At 39.0% G+C, this 19,468-nt stretch overlaps 1 protein-coding gene across 2 annotated transcripts in view; it reads left to right on the top strand.

Moving 5' to 3' along the window:
* The window catches only part of METAP1 (methionyl aminopeptidase 1), a 60,533-nt gene that overhangs the window by 23,505 nt on the left and 17,560 nt on the right, over nucleotides 1-19,468 (top strand). For both annotated transcript variants that reach the window (XM_075543998.1, XM_075543997.1), the window contains exons 3-6: nucleotides 5,419-5,531; nucleotides 6,084-6,144; nucleotides 12,788-12,879; nucleotides 13,695-13,778. In XM_075543998.1, coding sequence (XP_075400113.1) covers nucleotides 5,419-5,531; nucleotides 6,084-6,144; nucleotides 12,788-12,879; nucleotides 13,695-13,778 — 350 coding nt within the window. The remainder of the gene's footprint in view (nucleotides 1-5,418; nucleotides 5,532-6,083; nucleotides 6,145-12,787; nucleotides 12,880-13,694; nucleotides 13,779-19,468) is intronic.

Raw genomic sequence — 19,468 nt, 5'->3', positions numbered from 1 at the left:
CATTGAGCCGATGCCAACTCAGCAACCCTATAGGATAGGGAAGAACTGTCGTTGTGAGTTTCTGAGACTAATTCTCTGAGGGAATAGAAAACTCCATCTTTCTCCCATGGAGCGACTGATGTGTTGGTATTTTGTTTCACGCCATTAACTGAAGTTCCCAGAACATGAGATCACTTGTCCTCCTTCCCTGTGCTTCTGATTCCCATTCTTCCTTCTTTGATTTCCTTGCGTGAATCTACCGATTAAAATCTCAAATGCTTAGTTATTCTGAAGTGTAGGTATACGGCAACAGACTAATGTTACTGTGCCCCATATAGACAGACCATGTATTTGGTTGAAAATTGAGCCACAGAGGTGAGTTCTTTTCTAGATCTGAACGCTTAACTAAGGACCGAAGTCTCATGGCTTCCACCAATCTCTGTCCAACTCATAAGCCTGGCTCTTTATTTTGGGGTTTCCACATTTTTGGGGGTTTTGGTATCCAGAATATAAAAATGTGGTCCTTTTCAGCATGGTTGGTAGGAGTAGCCAGGTCCCATTTCGTTCTGGTCTCGGGGTTGTGTAGACTGATGTTTGAGTGTCCTATTCGTCCTTTGAATTAATTGAATGTCTCTCAGTTTCATCACCATCTAGAGAAGGATAAATAAGCAATTGCACCTTGGATGGCTTCTTCCTACCTTTTAGGATTGCTGTTCCTATTCTCCAGAGTAGGATGTGCAAGATGTCTCTATTACTTACTAAGTTATACCAGTGGACCTTGATGTCCCTGGGGTGAGATGACATTTTTTAATATGTGCCTTTTACATCCATGAGGGTAGGACGATGCAAATAGATCATGTTTAATACTAGTAGAGGATTGGTTAGTTTTAGTTGTCGCTCTCTGTATCTAAGAGAGCCATCTCTGAAGCAGGAATAGAGAGGAATCCTGGGACTATCAAGGAAGAAGAACCAGAAGTGGAGCATGCGCACCAACCTGTGTAAAGTGGCAGAGGTCGAGACCAGCATTAGCATGGAAAGCATGGCCCAGAGCAGAGATCATGAGGTGGAATGACAGGTTTGGATTTCCTGGCCTACAGAAGCAGAAGTCAAGGGAGAGGGCACCACGTGGTTGAGGACCGAGGAACTGATAGACTTGGTTGTTGGCTGAGGAAAGGCACTTCTGTGGACCAATTACTGTATCCATACTGTTTACTGATCCTAACTTGTAACCTGTTAATTTCCTTGATAATCCCCCATAATTATGTTCTGTGTGACTGTTGAAACAGATTATCGAACCCAGCAGAAAAGTAGTGTCATGGGAGGAACAGCTTCTGTCAGAATAGGGTAAAGAAAGATAGAGGCTGGAGGCAGTAGTTGGCCTAGTGCTGGTGTGGATGGAGATGGAGTCTCCTCCCTTGTGTAACCAGAGAAGGTCAGATGAGGCTTCCATGCCATCCCCCAGACCCAGTGACTCATTCCCTCAAGAGGCTTGGTTATATTATCATAAATTCACTATATTCATAGTTATATTTGAAGTAAAGGTAAATACCCATCTATTGCACATACATTTTGAATAGCAAAAACCATGACTTAACACCCTATTTAGAAATAAGAATTCCCAGACCCCCCAAATAGTGCATTAGATTGTATGTTTGATGTTTAGATTGGAGAGAGAACTCATTTTGGAGTGTTTCAGAACTGGCTCTACTAAGCTTTGTCACCTTGGATCATAGGTAGTCCCTGGGTTATGAACAAGATCCATGTTTAATTGTATCTATAAGAATTTTCGGATAAATTCAAACAGGTGCATATAGTTATTAGTCTTATTGTAAGCGTTCAGAGCTCTAGTGGTGTGCTGTGGGTTAGACATTGCGTTGTCTAATTATAAGGTTAGTACTTCAAACTCATCAACCATCCCTGAGGAGAAAGATGAGATGGTCTGCTTCTTTAAAGATTCACAGTTTCAAAAGCCTTCTGTAGAATCAAGATGAGTCAGAATCAACTCAGTGGCAGTGAGTTTGATGTTTGGATTGGGTTTAGTGCAAGAGTTAACTGTGGGGCTGCTAACCACAAGGTCACCAGTTCAAACCCATCCGCTGCTCTGTAGGAAACGAGACAGTCTGCTTGGTTTAATGTAAGGAAGGAGCCTTGGGGCTCCGTGGTTGGCTCCGTGGTTACGTGGTTGACTATTGAACCCAGAGGTTGGCAGTTGGCTCTTTCCTCAGCTGCTCTGTGGCAGAAAGTTATGGTGGCCATTTGCTTTTGTAGAGATTTCACTTCACTTTATTGTACTTTGCAAGTGTGCATTATTTTACACATTGAAGGTGTGTGGCAGCCCTGTGTTGGGCAAGTTTGTTGCTGCCTTTTCTTCCAGTAGCATGTGATCACTTCATGTCTCTGTGCCATGTTTTGGTGCTTCTCACAATATTTAAAATGGTTCTGAATAATATTGCATGCTTTATAGATGATACAGTGTAAAGATAACTTGTAGGCACTAGGAAACCCAAACACACTTGTCTGACTAGCTTTATTGCGGTGGCATACAACCTGTACATATGCTCAACGTGTCATGTGGACTCAGTCCCCTGTGGGGTACTTCTTCTTTGTTCAGTCAGCTCCACAGCAGTGGATTTAGTTAGTGGCTTTTGGTTTTGTGCAGGGGCTGGCAAACTTTTGAGACACAAAAGCCAATCCTACCCTCACACAATTTAAAAGTTATTCAAGAGTCATGAATGTATTTTTACAAATGAGTGAAATCACCATTACATGAATAATATCCTTTAGAAAGTTTTAATTTTACATAACAGCCATATTTACATACTGAAAGACGCATATGGCTAGAGAGCCTCAGTTTGCCGCCCCATGGTGTAGTGCAAGCTTGTAAAAAGTGAATTACCTAACCGTGACACTGGTAACAGGAAAGTGATGGTGATGAGGAGTTTCATGCTGGTAGAAGTTCATCTCTTTCAAGAGGAGGGCAACTCTACAGAACATTAAAGGGGCATATAGGAGTTGTCGATTAAGTTAGTCTGTGTCTGTTCTAAGCCGTACCTCCAAAATGTGGAAATTGTTTGTTTGTTGTGAGAGGTAAATAAGTCAGTACATGTGAAAGGTTTAGCGAGTGTATGATAGGAAATCAGTGCTCAAAAACTATTTAATAATTGTCTCTGGAAATATTGAGTCAGGGTTTTGCTCATGAAAACCCACCCCAGGCAAAGTTCATACATGTGCAGATATATCTTCCTGGAAGACCTGCCCTGCATAAAACTCTTAAAGACAAGTCAGATCCTGGATGGATGTCATGCTCTTTGGGTCAGACTTGGCATGTGTCATGTACTCTGACCTTACCTGCAGTTTACCTCACCCCCCCCCCCCCAACACCCGCCATCCCCTCAGCATTGTGATGTTCAAAAACCACAGCTTACAGGTATTTATTTACCTGTCCGAGCTTTCAGAGTATTTTTTAAAAAGACATTAATATGCGATTTTGAATTTAGTAGATATCAATCATGTACATAGCACTTAGGGGTCAAATCAAATTGTTCGTAAAATCTAAACCCAAGTGACTTTTGAAGTGTTGATTTCCATAAGAAAATTTTACCTAAAGCGTAAAAAGGAACAAGTCACATTTCAGTTTTGTCTCGGTAACTTGTGGGCTCTATTACAGGTTTAACATCTTCTTGCATTTCTCTTGAAAATAGACTCTGAAAGTTTAGGTATTTAGATCAGCAGGAACCTTTTACATCCTCTCCCCACTCTTCTCCTTTTCCTGGAGTGTGTTAAAGCCCAAACAAAAACGTGCATGTTGACTTTTATGCCATATTCGGAGTTACTCACCAGCCTTGTGCTACTCACAAAGTCACTTGGCCCAGTTTACAGCTAACGGCAGCAGATGTCCATTGATCTGCATTTTATGACTATTTTCTAGACAGGGAATCCATTTTTGTTCTGGAGTAAGAAACCGTTTTCCTATTGACATTCAGAATGGCTTTCTGGAAACCCAAGGAGCTTGGTAGTGTGCTGGGTTCAGCAAAGGGCTGCTAACACCAAGTTCAAAACCACCAGCCCTCACTCGGTAAGAGACATAGAGGCTGCCTGCGCCCATGACGATTTATAGGCCTGGCAACCCTAGATCAGGGTTGCGGTGAGTTGGAATCCACGAGATGGAAAATATCCGGAAATTGAAGGATAGCAGAGCCTTTTTGTCCTGTCTATGTAATGTTGCAAGTGTATTCTCTCCAAAAGCAGTGTGTATGGGTTGATTAGCTTTTGCATTCTTGTCAGCTGCAGCAGAACGATGATGTTTTTGTTGGCCTGTGTGGGGAAGAGAGGAGTGCTTGCCTGTGAACTGGCATTCCCACACCACTCTGCCCACAGGCGGCGGGCCTCCTCGCTCTTCCTCATCCCTAATACAGCAAAACAGACCGGCTTTTCTTTAGGATCCTCTCTAACTTAATATTGTATGACCCCAACTATTCTGTCTCACTTCTTCTGCACTCCCTTCATGGACCTCACCTTATTGTGAAATCTGGTTTTGCAAATTTAGGATAACATGCCATTAATCCAAAATAGCTGTGTGTACGTTGAGAGGTATATAAATACAGGCTGATGTTTCAGAAGGGACTTGAATTCCTGCTATTCAAAGTCTTATGTTTGTACTTTGATTTACTTTGTGGAAAAGAAGTACAATCATTGAGGTTGCATCAGACACCACAGAGCATCTGTTGTGGAAAGGATTGTTAGGTGCGTTTTAGTAAAGTAAGCACAGTGAGATATATTAAACAGTACACGAGTGAGAAAGAGTGACTGCATGGGTGAGAGATTGTTTTTTCAAATTTGTTCTGAGTATTTAGTACCTTTACCAGCTCATCCCCTGGGTGTGTGCATGTGTGTGCATGCCCCACTCTTTATCCCGCATTCATTCTATTAACCTCTTTCTGCAGAAACCAATGATACGTCTACCATTTCCAAAGATTGACTTGAAAGGCATTCGACAAGCGAGGGGGACTTTTGAATTTTTTTACTTTGGTTGCTTTAAGTAAGAGCACAACATTCATTTGAAATGATCTGACTTCAATTGGTACAGTTTTGCTAGGGCTCAGATTACATATTTTAAAATGGACTTTTAAATATTGACATTTTAGAGAGAATACATATATTTAAGGAAAGAAGCTTTACAAGCTGTTCTTATTTGATATTGTACAAAACTTAGAATATGTTTATCTTGGGATTTTTCTTCTAAGACCCAAAGAATCATAAAGGTTGTGAATACAGCAGTAAGTAATGGATTTAGCTATGCTAAGGTAGAAGTTTTGTGCTTTTTGTTAATGCTTATTTATTTTTAAGTGACAATAAAGTATGTTCATGTTCAGTAGCTTGAGCACTATACCTTTATATCTAAACATGAGAACTATACATTTATCTCTATTTATCTGCCAGAAGATGAAAAGGCAAAACGAGAAGTTTCTGCTTGGACAACAGAAAGTGACATTAACACCGACCCCTGGGCGGGTTATAGGTATACTGGTAAACTCAGGCCCCATTATCCTCTGGTGAGTAAACAACAGTGTAACATTCTTTTAACCCAATGTTTAAGATTTTCAATTTTGTAAAAATACTACTTTTAATTCTCTTCCAATGAGAAGCCATATAATTTTAGGATTAAATTTCAGAGGAGCTTGTGTTTTAATTTCATGTTGTATGGTTTACCCGTTAGTAGGGACAATTAGCAATCATAAAAGGGGAATTTAGATGCCTGGTTTTATATGCTCTCTGGCTTGATTTTTTTTTTTAAAGTGATGGTAAAATATGCTAATGTTTGGTAGCTTGAGCACTATACATAATTAAAATTGTTCACTAGCCCTGGCCATGGGCTGCCTTACACATCCCTAGTAAAGGAGAGATAGGCATTAGTAAAGTTTAATCTGTGTGAAGTAGATATCTGTTAATGGTTTATAAAAAGCCATTTTAAACTTAAATAAAAATCTTTTGGATGCTCCCCCCTTGTGTTTTTCAGTTTCATTTTCTTTGTTAGCAAAATTTTAGTAATGTAAGTACTTCCACATTTTGATCCATTTTGACCAACTAACCCCATTTTTCTTTAGATGCCAATGAGACCAGTGCCAAGTTGTATTCAAAGACCAGATTATGCCGATCATCCTTTAGGTAAGGTCTGCTATTCTGGTTCTTTATTCCTCCTCAGTTTGTGAGCTTGATGACTCCTGCCAAAAGCAAATAAGTAAGTAAGTAAATAAATAAATACAAAAGTGTTTTTCTAGTAGGAAAGTATTGTGTTGGGCTTCCTATAACAGTAAATGTCTTGATTTTTCAAGTTATACAAGAACATTTAAGAGAATTAGCATTCTTTTTCCATCTTTCATATTTTTAAAACCATGTTTTACATAGCTGTTATGGTTGCAGTAAGAATAATAACTGTATTTTATATTAAGTTCTACATTAGAAAAATTATTGTGATATTTTACCTTACTTAAACGTTTCCTGTTTAGATAAAAACAGGTTTTTGAAGGCTTTGAGTGAATGTCTAATTAGACACCTTGGGCTGACACAGGAATAGTAATAGTAATGATGTTGGTGTGGATAGTGATGAAGTAATAATGAGATGATGGTAGTAGAACTGGTATTTGTTTATGCTTAACAATAATGTCCTTTTCTCTGTTATTCCACTGAATACTTTATCCTGAGGTATTTTCTGTAGTCTTCTCCATTTTATAGGTGATAGATAAGGAACAGCCCAGAGCAGACACGTAGTTTGCATGGCAGGCTAGTGGGACAGTGTGACCTAGGGTCTGTACACACAAATTAAGCTGAATCGTATGGTGGAATTACTAGTACTGCATGCCGAGATGGTGTGGCTCTGTCTGCTAAGCTAATTTACCTTTACTTTGTTCTTTGGGGGATGGGAAACCACTTTTTTTGGAACCACCTTTTTGGGTTTATTTTGAAAACGTAGCTAACCCTCACAATTTCAGGTAAATTGGAAGAAAAGAAAGTCCAGGTTATAGAATACTGTTGAGGAAACAAAATTTCATTACTCTATTATTACTCTTAAATCTGAAATTAGCCAATATTTTAAAAACTATTTAAGAAAAGGTTATGTCTAAAGGAAGGAAATACTACCCAGAGGTAACCCCAGTTACCAGTTGGCTTCACAACTTTTATACAAGTGTAATGTATTTTCGCCCTGTTACATTCTCTAGAAATAGTTAAAAATTTCAGTTTTTAAGTAATAAGTGTTCTCATTTTCATGATGTAGTACTTCATTAGGTGGTCACATTAAAATTAATTAAATCAGACTCTTGGTAGTTGATCAATTTATTTTCTGTAGGCTTTTTTTTTTACTTCTACCAACTTGACTGCAATCTGTATATTTTTTCTTTCAATTAATCATTTTATTGGGGGACTCCTACACGTCTTATAACAACCCACCATTCAATTGTATTAAGCACACGTATACATATGTTGCCAGCAACATTTTCTCTCGACTTGAGTCCTTGGTACCAGCTCCTCTTGTTTTCTTCTCCCTCCCTGCAATACATATTGTTATATTTACAACTTTGTGCACATGTGAGTTTGATAAGTTAATTTCCAGAAGTAAATTAACTCTATCAAGGAATTTAGATAATTTTGATTTTCAGAGAAATTTCAAATTACAGGAATGTTGCCCTTTCATTATCAAATTACAATATGCAGGCGTCTCTTTTCTCTATTACCCCAATGTCATAAAGCTTTGTGATCTTTGCTAGTCTGGGAGAAGAAAACTAGCATTGTGATATTTTAGTTTTTATATAAGTAAGGTGAATATTTTTTCATATGTTAAAAATCATTTGTATAATCTTTCATTTGAACTGTTGTACATACCCTTAGTATTTATTGTTTCTATTAAGTTACTAGATTTTCCTTATTAATTTATAAGAGTTCTTAGTGTAATAAGGAAAATGGTTGTTTTATTGTTAAGGAACGTGTGTGTGTGTGTGTTGCACCGGCCTTAGTTGTCTAGTGCTGCTTTAGCAGAAGTAGCCGCAAGTGGATAACAACAAGAAAGAGAAATTATTTTCTTACTGTTGAGGCTAGAAGTCTGCGTTCTGGGTGCTGATTTTAGAGGGAGGATTTCCCTCCGCTGTCAGCATTGTCTAGTCACTGCTCTTTGCCTGGTTTCTTGGAGATCTCGATGTGGCTTGGCATTAGGCTTTTCTGTCTCTGCTTGTATGTTTGCTTGTCCTAATCTGTGCTTTTTAGATGTTAGAGATTGACTTATTAATGTAACAAAGACAGCCCATTCCCAAATGGGATTTAGAGCACATGCATAAAAACCAAAATAAACCTCTGGCCATTGGTTTGCATACTCCCACCCAATAATTTAGTTGGAGTTACAGAAGTCATATTAAGAAATTTCATTCTACCACAAACAATGCCTTTATGAGCTGAGTGATACTGATAGATTTAGTTTCTCCTTGAGATGATGGTTTTAAACCCTCAAAGCAGTAACCTAATCCCTTGAGGCATTTGAGTATTAGAGCCTGCTGGCCTAGGCTGCTTACTGTAAAGTCAGCAGTTCAACCCTGCCAGCTGAGCCTTGGGGGAAGATGAGGATTTCTGCTCCTGTAAAGATTTACAGTCTGTGAGGTGAAACCCTGATTCACGACTGTCCTCAATTATTAGGTGCTGAGAAACTGAGAAAATAGGGGTCACTCTGCCAGACATGGACTTTATTCTTAAAGAGTACTACAGTACTGCTTGTCATCCTGTGGTGGCTGACGGGGTCAGTGTTTGGTCTGCTCTGCCCTCTAAGCAAGGAAGTGTTTTTATACTGTCCCTAAGGTTGGGAGGGGAGAGGGGATTAATGAGACCATCCTGGAGCAGCTGTGCTAGCATCTAACTCCCTGAGGGCTGGTCCTCCAAGGCCCTCCCATAGTTGCTGCTGAGAAACATGGCCTTGGTGATAAAACATTCTCCGTGGTCAGCAGGAAGTTTGGTATTGGCTTGTGGAGAAATATCCATAATTATGTCCCCTGTGTATTTTATTTGATATATGATGGGGTACCCAATAAAAAAATGGAATTCTTTTCTCAGAGCTATATATTTAAATTTATTTTAGAAAACAACCTTATCACCTTTAAAGTATTTTCCATCACAATACATTTATCACATTGGCAATCTGTTCTTGGAAACATTTTTAAAACTCATCTGTTTAGATGACTGGTAGCGCCTCCCTTGTTTTTTTTCCCATCTCTTCTGTATCATCAAATAGCTGTCCTTTCATGTACCTCTTCATTCATAGAAATGAAAAGAACTCACATGGTGTGAGGTCAGATGAATCAGATGCGTGTGGCAAGAGACGCATCTGTTTTTGCTCAAAACTGGCCTATTGAGATGGCTGCGTGAGCATGTGCATGGTTGTGGTGGTAAAACCAGCCCTGTCTGCCACAAATGAGGCATTTTTTTGTAGCATACTGTTATGCAATCTTTGGAGAACCTCTCTAAATAGGAATCTACCTGATGGGACAAATTCCAAATGCACTACAAGTTGATATTTTATCTGTTCAGGAAGTTGATGGACATCAGAATGAGGTTTGCATCAATAAACCTTACATCTTTTTTCAAATGAGAAAACCATTCGTACGCTTGAGGTTTTTCCCATAGCACTGTCCTTGTAAGCTGTATTCAACATCACAACAGTTTCTGGGGCATTTGAGGGCATTTTTCCCAAGCAGGAAACAGAATTTCATAGCTGCACGCTATTCTCTTAAATCAGCCATCCCAAAAAATGAGGTTTGAGCAAACTGCTTTTATGAAAAAATTCATTGTGACCAAAGAGAAGCTTCCCAGACAACAAATGCCACTGGGCACACTCAGAGCAAGATGCTCGATGCTTGCCTAAAGGGAAGAATGTATTTTATATATGTGCACCCCTAGATTCTTATATATTTACTTACACATACATGGGACTTCAAAAGGCTCCTGGAAAAACATCATCTTTCCATTCTAGTTTTTCTTTTTTTTTGAAATCATTTTATTGGGGGCTCATTCAACTCTTATCAAAATCCATATATAACAACAATTGTATAAAGCACATTTGTATATTCTTTATCTTCATCATTCTCAAAACATTTGCTCTCCACATAAGCCCCTGGCATCAGCTCCTCATTTTCCCCCTCCCTTCCCGTTACTCCCTCCCTCATGAACCCTTGATAATTTATAAATTATTATTTTATCATGCCTTACACTGCCCAATGTCTCCCTTTACCCACTTTTCTGTTGCTCATCCCCCAGGGAGGAGGTTACATGTAGATCCTTATAATCTGTTTCCCCTTTCTACCCCATCCTCCCTCTAGCTTCCAGTATCGCCACTCACCACTGGTCTTGAAGTGATCTTTCATCCTGGATTCCCTGTGTTTCCAGTTCCTATCTGTACCATTGTACACCCTCTGGTTTACCCAGGTTTGTAAGGTAGAATTGGGATCATGATGTGGGGAGGAAGCATTTAGGAACTAGAGGAAAGTTGTATGTTTCATTGTTGCTACACTGCACCCTGACTGGCTCATCTCCTCCCTGTAACCCACCCGTAAGGGGATGTCCAGTTGCCTACAGATGGGCTTTGGGGTCCCCCCCACACACTCCTCCTCATTCACTGTGATAGGATTTTTTGTTCTTTGATGCCTGATACTGATTCCATCAAAACCTCGTGTGTTTCTTCCATGTGGACTTTGTTGCTTCTCAGCTTGATGACCTCTTGTTTATCTTCAAGCCTTTATCTTTTGATAGTTGGGCACCACATTTGCTTATGCACCCGCTTTGTCTTAGGTGTTCATATTGGGAAGGCAAGCATCATGGAATGCCAGTTTAATAGAACAAAGTGTTCTTACATTGAGGGAGTACTTGAATGGAGGCCTAATGTCCATCTGTTACCTCAATACTAGGCTTATAAATATATGCAAAATAGATCTATTTCCCCATCGTCATATAGAAATATATTTACATGCCTGTATTTAGATCTGTATAAATGCCCTTTGCCTCCTAGTTCTTTCCTCTATTTCCTTTTACTTTCCTCTTATCCCACTATCGTGTTCAGCCTTTATTTGGATTTCAGTGATTCAGCGCAGTTACATTGCCCTTAATCAAGCCCTACCAGGCCTCCTACACCTTCCTCACCATCGATTTTGGATCACTAGTTATTGCCTTGTCCCTGGATTTGTTAACACCACTTCCTTTCCCCAGCCTCCTGCTCTCCAAAGTCTCCACTGAACCATCCATCCCATTGTTTTCTCCTCCAGATTGTTTGTCCTGCCTATCTTATGATTTATTATTTTTTAATAACTAGAATTAGGCTAAGTCATTTTATCAGTACATTTTTAAAATAGCATTATTTTAAACTTTTTTAACCTAAAATTGAGTATTTTTCACTGCCCTGTGTTAGTCTGAGTAAACTAGGGAAACAAATCCACAGAAACTCATGTATCAGAGAGTGTTTTATGTAAAGGGAAAGTGTACATTAAGAAAACATCCCAACCCAGTGTTGCTCAAGCCCATAAATCCAACATTAGCTCACATGTCTGACACCGATCTGTAGTCCTCAATCTCACGAAACAAATGCAATGATGCCGACTGTAGGAGGAAAGCTGAATCAGTGAGCATGTAAGCATCTCAGTGCTGGCAGGGGTCTCCACACGGCTGCTCCAGCACCTAGGGCTGCATCGGGGTAGGTCCATGTGGCTTCTCCTCAGGGATGTCTCTCAGGAAATGAGCCTTGCAAGCTGAAGGAGGGGACTGGCAAGGCAACTGCACCCTGGTCCGACCATCAGAAAACAAGAGACCTGAGAACTAGAAAGGCGAGGCTCACCGAGCCAATTCTCTCTCTGCCCTTCAGTTATCTATCCTACATGTGTTTATCGGCCAGGTTGGCACAATAAACCTTAACTATCTCAGCCATCATGATACTGACTCAGCAACCCTGTAGGACAGGGTAGAACTGCCCATGTGAGTTTCTGAGACTATAACTCTGAGAGACTAGAAAGCGCATCTTTCCACCTTGGAGCAGCTAGTGGTTTTCAACTGCTCACCTTGTGACCAGCACCCTAATGCATAACCACTACGCTACCAGGGTTCCTGACCTGTAACTGATAATGAAAATGCCTTTTCATATTATGATCTATCTGAATGTGTATGCATGGGAGACTTCAAAACACGTGGAAAATACTTATCTTTTAATTCTATTTTTTCACAAACTTTTTGAAGCCTCCTTGTATATGTAAATTAACATAACAGCCAGTTAATTCATAATCATACTGAACCCTACTATTAATGATACTCTAATATTTTGTATTTCATTTGTTTTTAAAATGTTAGTCACAGTCCCACTAATGGGTCACAAACTGCAATTTTCAGGACACTGACATAGATAACCTTTTTAAAGACAATAAAGAAGAATATACTTGATCCATCAATTGCTGATATATTGTTGCTTCATAAGATGAAGATTACGAAAGAATTTTGTATATTGTATGCTACTCTTCAAGTGGTAATCATTTACTGAGCACTGTTTGTGACACAGTATAAGTACTATACAAATAGTGGTTGATTTTTAATCTGAATTTTTGCTATTTAGAAATCTTTAACTTCTTTATTAGCAAGCATTTTTTTCATGTTGACAATATTGACGGGAGAAAGTTTAACTAGATCATCCCAAATTATGAAATAACATTGTTTCAAATAGACTTGGCTATTAGTATAATATTCAGGATATATGTCTTTTCTGTTCATTTTTATCTTACTTACCACTTTTCCATTTCAGGAATGTCTGAATCTGAGCAGGCTCTTAAAGGCACTTCCCAAATTAAATTACTTTCATCTGAAGATATAGAAGGGATGCGACTTGTATGTAGGGTAAGAGGATTTTTTTTCCCTCCCCATGGAGGAATAATTTGTGGGTATATGAAGGTATGTGATATTATATTGCAACAGGATGACTAGCCTTAATTTCATTTCATTAAATTGTTGATATATAATTTTATAAAGCAGTTGATACCTATTTAAGTAGCCTATTGAAAATTAACATAGCAAGTAATCTTTTGTTGACAGTAATTTTTTATCCATATATTTTAAGAAAAAAAGATGATATTTTGTCATTTTATTTTTGTAAGTAATCATAAGATAAAGTTTTAGGTTTGTATAGGGTTTGATTAAAAATCTTGTGAAATAACTATAAAATATGTAGTTGTGGCTGGTAATAAAACTGAAATAACAGTTTTTTTTTCTAAGGAAAAATAATTTATGTACTTCAGTGTTGTTTATTTAGAAATAGTCCTTAAGGTTTTCATGCAATAATTTTAAAGCTATGTGATAGCAATTTTCTTAGGTAATATTGAAGACTTTATATTTTTACTTATTATTTGCGGAAAATTGTTCATCTATTCTTTTACTTCCCTCCTCCCTCATAACAGAAATGTGAGGGAACTCAGTATCCTTCCATTGAGTTTTCTTTAGATTACTTAAGATGTACCTTTCTACATAGACATCAGCCGGGCTTAATTGTTACGCTGTTTTAATTAGCTCATTTAGATGAATTAAAGGATGGTTGAAAATGTAGGCTTGTGTTATTCAAAGGCAGATCCACTTTCCAAATCTTATACAAAATCTGAGTTAGTATAAAAGGTACAGATTCCAGTTTCTACCTTACATTATGTTTCCTTCTTTTACAGCTGGCTAGAGAAGTTTTGGACATTGCTGCTGGGATGATTAAGCCAGGTGTAACTACTGAAGAAATAGATCATGCTGTACACTTAGTAAGAGCAGTTTCATGTTTTCAAATAATGGTTTGCATTGTCCTCCATCTTAAGAGTTCTGAAATATAAAAGTACACTTAAATTCTAAATGTCTAAAGTAACTTGGCTAAAGTATTTTAAAAGTAAAATTTTACTTCATCAAATAATGGAAAACATTTCAGTTATCCCGATTTTTATCTGATACTGAGCTCTAAAACCTCAAATCTCATAATTATTTAGCTTTTACAAACTAATTAATTTTACTAATGTTTTAATGTAAACCCATGGTCTCATTGTATATCAAGTATTCTGAAAAGGTTAAAGGGCAACATTTCAGGGGCAAAGTCCAGAGGTTTAGGAACTAGTTAGTAATTTGTGAAGCCAAATTTGTAGAAGAAGGTTCTCTTACTTATCCTCAATAGATACAGATTTAATACCTGTCAAAAAAAATTAGACCTTAAGATTATCAGATAAGTATGCACAGTATCTGAATAGAATACTTTCAGAAGAAGAGATACAACTAATTAGTAAAACATTAGGAAAAATTAATAAACCTGCTCTGCTAAAGAAATGTAAAAACGCTGAATTAATATTACTCTTTTAAAAGCATTCACTTGTTTTTGTGGTTACTCTTACATAGTGATGACATTGTAAAGGTTATGGATAAGCTTTTATATAATGATTGTATTGTAAAAGGGATAGCCTCTTGAAAGGAGATTTAACAATATGTCTTGAGCTTTAAAAATGTTTATAATAATCTTTTTGGGATTCCTGATTTGGGATATGGTTTCATATGTTACAGCTATAAAATACATATTTACATAGGAAAAGCAGTAGCATTTTGAATGTCAGATGCTCTTATAAGTGTGCTAGTACATTATCTTATTAACCCCCAATAATCTGATGTGGAGATATACAGTATCTCCATTTTATGCATAAGGAACTGAAGAGGCTAATGAACTGACTCAAAGTTATAGACTCAAATGTGTATGTTGTTGGATTGGCATTTTTAATCAAGTCCATCTGTTTCTTTGTTCCGTGAACCATTGTTTATACTACGGTGGAAGTATAGCCCTAAATGAGGGAAAAATCACAGGTGTGGAGTTATTGTTTATAATTTTTTATAAGTGAGGAAACTTTAACTTAATGTAAATTTCTGAAAATGATGGAATTGCCTGTAAAGTTAGGTATATTCCACAAATGATATCATAGGTAACCATTAAAAAAAAGATTTGTTTTAAAAGACTGTGCGGTAATATGCAAAGGTAAATTATTTTATTAATAAATCATTTTATTGGGAGCTCTTATAACAATACATGCATCAATTGCATGAAACACATTTGTACATATGTTGCCACCATCATTTTCAAAACATTTACTTTCTGCTTGAGCCCTTGGTATCAGCTCTTCTCTTTTCCCTCCCCCTCATCCCTCCACCCTCTTATCCTCATGAGCCCCTGATAAATTAAAAATTGTTCTCATATATTACCCCATCCACTGTTTCCCTTTACCCAACATTTTCTTTTGTTTGTCCCTGTAGGGGGTGATGGTGGTTATACATTCATCATTGTAGTCTGTTCTCCATTTCTCCCCTACCATCCCCTAACATCATGGTATCGCTACTTCCATTATTGTTCAGGAGGGGTTTATCTGTCCTGGATTCCGTGTGTTGAGAGCTCTTAGCTGTACCAGTGTACATGCTCTTTTCTAGCCGGATTTGTAAGGTCAAACTGGAGTCATGATGTGTGTGTGCGTGTGCATGTGTGTGTGTGTGTGTGTGTGTGTGTGTGTGTGTGTGTGTGTGTGTGTTTGAGAGAGAGTGCGCGAAAGCGAGCTCTTAGCTGTACCAGTGTACATGCTCTGGTCTAGCCGGACAGAGAGACAGAGAGAGAGAGAGAGAGAGAGAGAGAGAGAGAGAGAGAGAGAGAGAGAGAGCGCAAAAGCGAGCTCTTAGCTGTACCAGTATACATGCTCTGGTCTAGCCGAATTTGTAAAGTAGAACTGGAGTCGTGTGTGTGTGTGTGTGTGTGTCTGTGTAGCATTAAAGCACTAGAGGAATGTTGTGTGTTCCGTAGGTGCTATGCTGCACCCTGGCTGTCTCATTCTTTTGAGACTTGTGAAGGAATGTTCAATTATCTACATGTAGGCTTTGGGTCTCCACTCTGACCCACCTCATTCACATTGATATGATTGCTTGTTTGGGGTCTTCTGATGTCTGATACTTGATACTGTGTATACCTCATCATCACAGGCTCGTGTGATTTTTCCTTGTGGTCTTTGTTGTGTCCTGCTAGATGGCTGCTTGCTTAATTTAACTTCAAACCTTTAAGATCCCAGATGGTCTATCTTCTAATAGCTGGGCACCATCAGCCTTCTTCATCACATTTGCTTATGCACCCATTTTGACTTCAGCGATTGTATTGGGAAGGTGAACATCACGGAATGTCAGGTTATTAGAACAAAGTGTTGTTGCATTGAGGGAGTACTTGAGTAGAGAGAGACCCAGTGTCTGCTACCTTAATACTTAATCTATAAATATATAGACCTGTGTCCCTAACATTAATGTATTTACTATGTGCATGCCTATATTTATACTTCTATAAATGTCTTTTGCCTCCTAGTTCTTTCCTCTGTTTCTTTTTACTTCCGCCCTGTTCCACTATCATGTTCAACCTTCATTCAACTCTCAGTACTTTCTCTTGGCTACATTGCACTTGATGAAACCCCATCAGGTATTCTATGCCCTCTTCACCATCAATTTTAGATATCAATTATTCCCTTGTCCCTGGGTTTATTGGCTTCCCCCTCCCTTTCACCCCCTTCCTCCTCTCTTCTCCCATGTCCCCTTGGAGCCGTCGGCCCCATTGTTATTTCCTCAGGATTGGTAATTCTGCCTGTCTTCTATGGATAGATGTGAGATAAAGAAAAAAGTCCAAAAGTAGTTCCAGGTCTGTCTGCTGACCCTTCTGAATGTTTTCCAGTTGGATCTCGTGTAGTGCCAAGCCCTGCCTGTTGGGATTCCTTGGGTACTTTATTGCTTTCCTCCCCTTCCTGCTCTGTTGGCACTCCCTTCATGTTTTGCTCTGGTGGCACAGTTTCCGCACTGTGTCTCCAGTGCCGTCCTCGTAGCACTGTGGGTCAGTGAGGGGCATTGTGTCTCATGGGGCCAGCCCCAAGGTCCTCTCTGTTCATTGGCTGCTCCACCCAGGAATGTCATCCTAGAGGCTTGGTGAGCAATTGATGTGTGGTATTTTGTGCCATTGCAGCGATTTTGACTAAGAGGACTATAGAACAGAATAAGACTGCCCTTTCGAGTTTCCTGGAGCCCTGGTGGCCTAGTGGGAGGGTTATGCACAGAGCTGCTAACAGTTTCCTAGCCCACCCAAGTCTCTGCACAGGAGAAAGGTGCGTTTTTGGAGCAGTTTTGCTCTGTCCTATGGACTTAGGCGAGTTAGAATTGACTTAGTGACAATGTGTTTATTTGTTTTTTGGTTTATCTTTAAGGACACAGATTGCTATAACTTTCTCCCACAGAGTGCCATGGGTGCACTCGAACTCTAGCCTTGGAATTAGCAGCTGGGTGCTGCTTAACATTGTGCCGTCACATTCCTTATGTTGTGTTTGCTGCTGTATGAAATAGCCAAGTAGAATCAAATTTGTTACGGAAAATTACACCGTTTTCAAATGGTTCTTTTGTTGATCTGTGTTGATCACATTAATGTACTGATTAAAGTGCCTCTGGAAGTACATTACCATTTCTTAATTAGCATCCATTTCTTCATCAAAGGACATAGGTTTGTTTTTATATATATATATATATATATATATATATATATGTATATACACACATGTACATATATACATATAGTAACTTGTATATCAGCATGCTCTATTTTTTAAATGATTTTATTGGGGGCTCGTACTATTCCCATCACCATCCATACATCCATTGTGTTAAGCACATATGTACATTTGTTGCATCATCATTCTTCAAACACTTGCCTTCCACCTGAGCCCTTAATATCAGATGCTCATTTTCCCCCCTCCCTCCCCACTTCCCCCTTCCTCATGAACTCTTCATAATTTACAAATTATTATTATTTTGTCATATATTACACTGTCTGACGACTCCCCCGCCCTTTCTCTGCTGTCCATCCCCAGGGAGGAGGCCATGCATATAATCTTGTAGTCGGTTCCCCCTTTCTACCCCACATCCCTTCCGCCCTCCAGGCATCGCCACTTTCACCACTGGTCCTGAAGGAGTCTTGTCCTGGATTACCTATGTTTCCAGCTGGTATCTATACCTATGTACATCCTCTGGTCTAGCCAGATTTGTAAGGTAGAATTGGGATCATGATAGTGGGGGCGGGGGAAGCATTTAAGAACTAGTGGAAAGTTATATGTTTCATTGTTGCTACCCTGCACCCTTACTGGCTCATCTCATCCCCACAACCCTTCAGTGAGGGGGTGTCCAGTTGCCTACTGATGGGCTTTGAGTCTCCACTCTGCACTCACCCACATTTACAATGATAGATTTTTGTTCTTTGATGCTTGATACCTGATCCCTTGGACAGCTCATGGTTACACAGGCTGTGTGCTTCTTCCATGTGGGCTTTGTTGCTTTTGAGCTAGATGGCCGCTATATTTAAAAATATACCCAGAAGCTATATTTTTTGATAGCCAGGCACCATCAGCTTTCTTCACCACATTTGCTTATGCGCACATTTGTCTTCAGTGATCGTATCAGGAAGGTGGGCATTCAATATGATTTTTTAGTTCTTTGATGTCTGATAACTGACCCCTTCTGCACCTCGTGGTCAGACAGGCTGGTGTGTGTTTTCCACGTGGGCTTTGATGCTTCTCAGCCAGATGGCCATTTGTTTATCTTCAAACCTTTAAGACCCAAGATGCTGTATCTTTTGATATCCGGGCACCATCAACTTTCTTCACCACATTTGGTTATGCACACATTGTTCTTCAGCAGTCGTGTTGGGAAGGTGTGAATCCTGGAATGCCAATTTAATAGAACAACGTGTTCTTAGCATGCTCTTTCAATGCAAGAAATTATAATTGCCTTGAAAGCTTGTGTATTGGACAGGGTTCTCTAGACAGACAAACCAGATTGCTAGTAATTATATATATAAATATATTTATAAAGATAGATATATAATTCAAGAAAACAACCGTTAAATTATATACAGATAGATAATACAAGAAATTAACAGTTAAATTATAAAGCAGTGAGACACTAGTAGTCCTTTTAGGCTTGAGAGCTGCCAGTCGCCAGTCCCCTTCTGTAGAGAGAGCTGGGCTCTATATATCCAGGCAGCAAACTGCAGGGCAGGTCCCCAACTGTCATCAACTGTCGGTCCCCTGCTCCAGAGATGAACATTCCAATCTTGTGAGCTTAAAGAGACCTCAACTTACAGCGACACAGTCCACAGGCTAGGCATCCCACAGGTAGTGTACCCCTTTAAACTGAGGCACAGAACAAAAAAGGTGAGGCTCACCGAGCCATTTATCCCTCTGCCCTTCAGTTAATCCTACTTGTGTTTATCAGCCAGGCTGGCACAATAAACTATAACAGCTTGCTAATATTTGCTTTACTTTTTTCATAATAAGTTTTAATTCTAAAATAGAAGATTCCATATGTAGCATGTTTCTGTTTCTGTAATAATATGATAAAGAGCCTTGGTAGCATAGTGGGTTAC

The sequence above is a fragment of the Tenrec ecaudatus genome, chromosome 3, assembly GCF_050624435.1.
Source record: "Tenrec ecaudatus isolate mTenEca1 chromosome 3, mTenEca1.hap1, whole genome shotgun sequence".
NCBI classification, from domain to species: Eukaryota; Metazoa; Chordata; class Mammalia; order Afrosoricida; family Tenrecidae; genus Tenrec; species Tenrec ecaudatus.
This window is presented reverse-complemented; position numbering and strand designations above follow the sequence as displayed.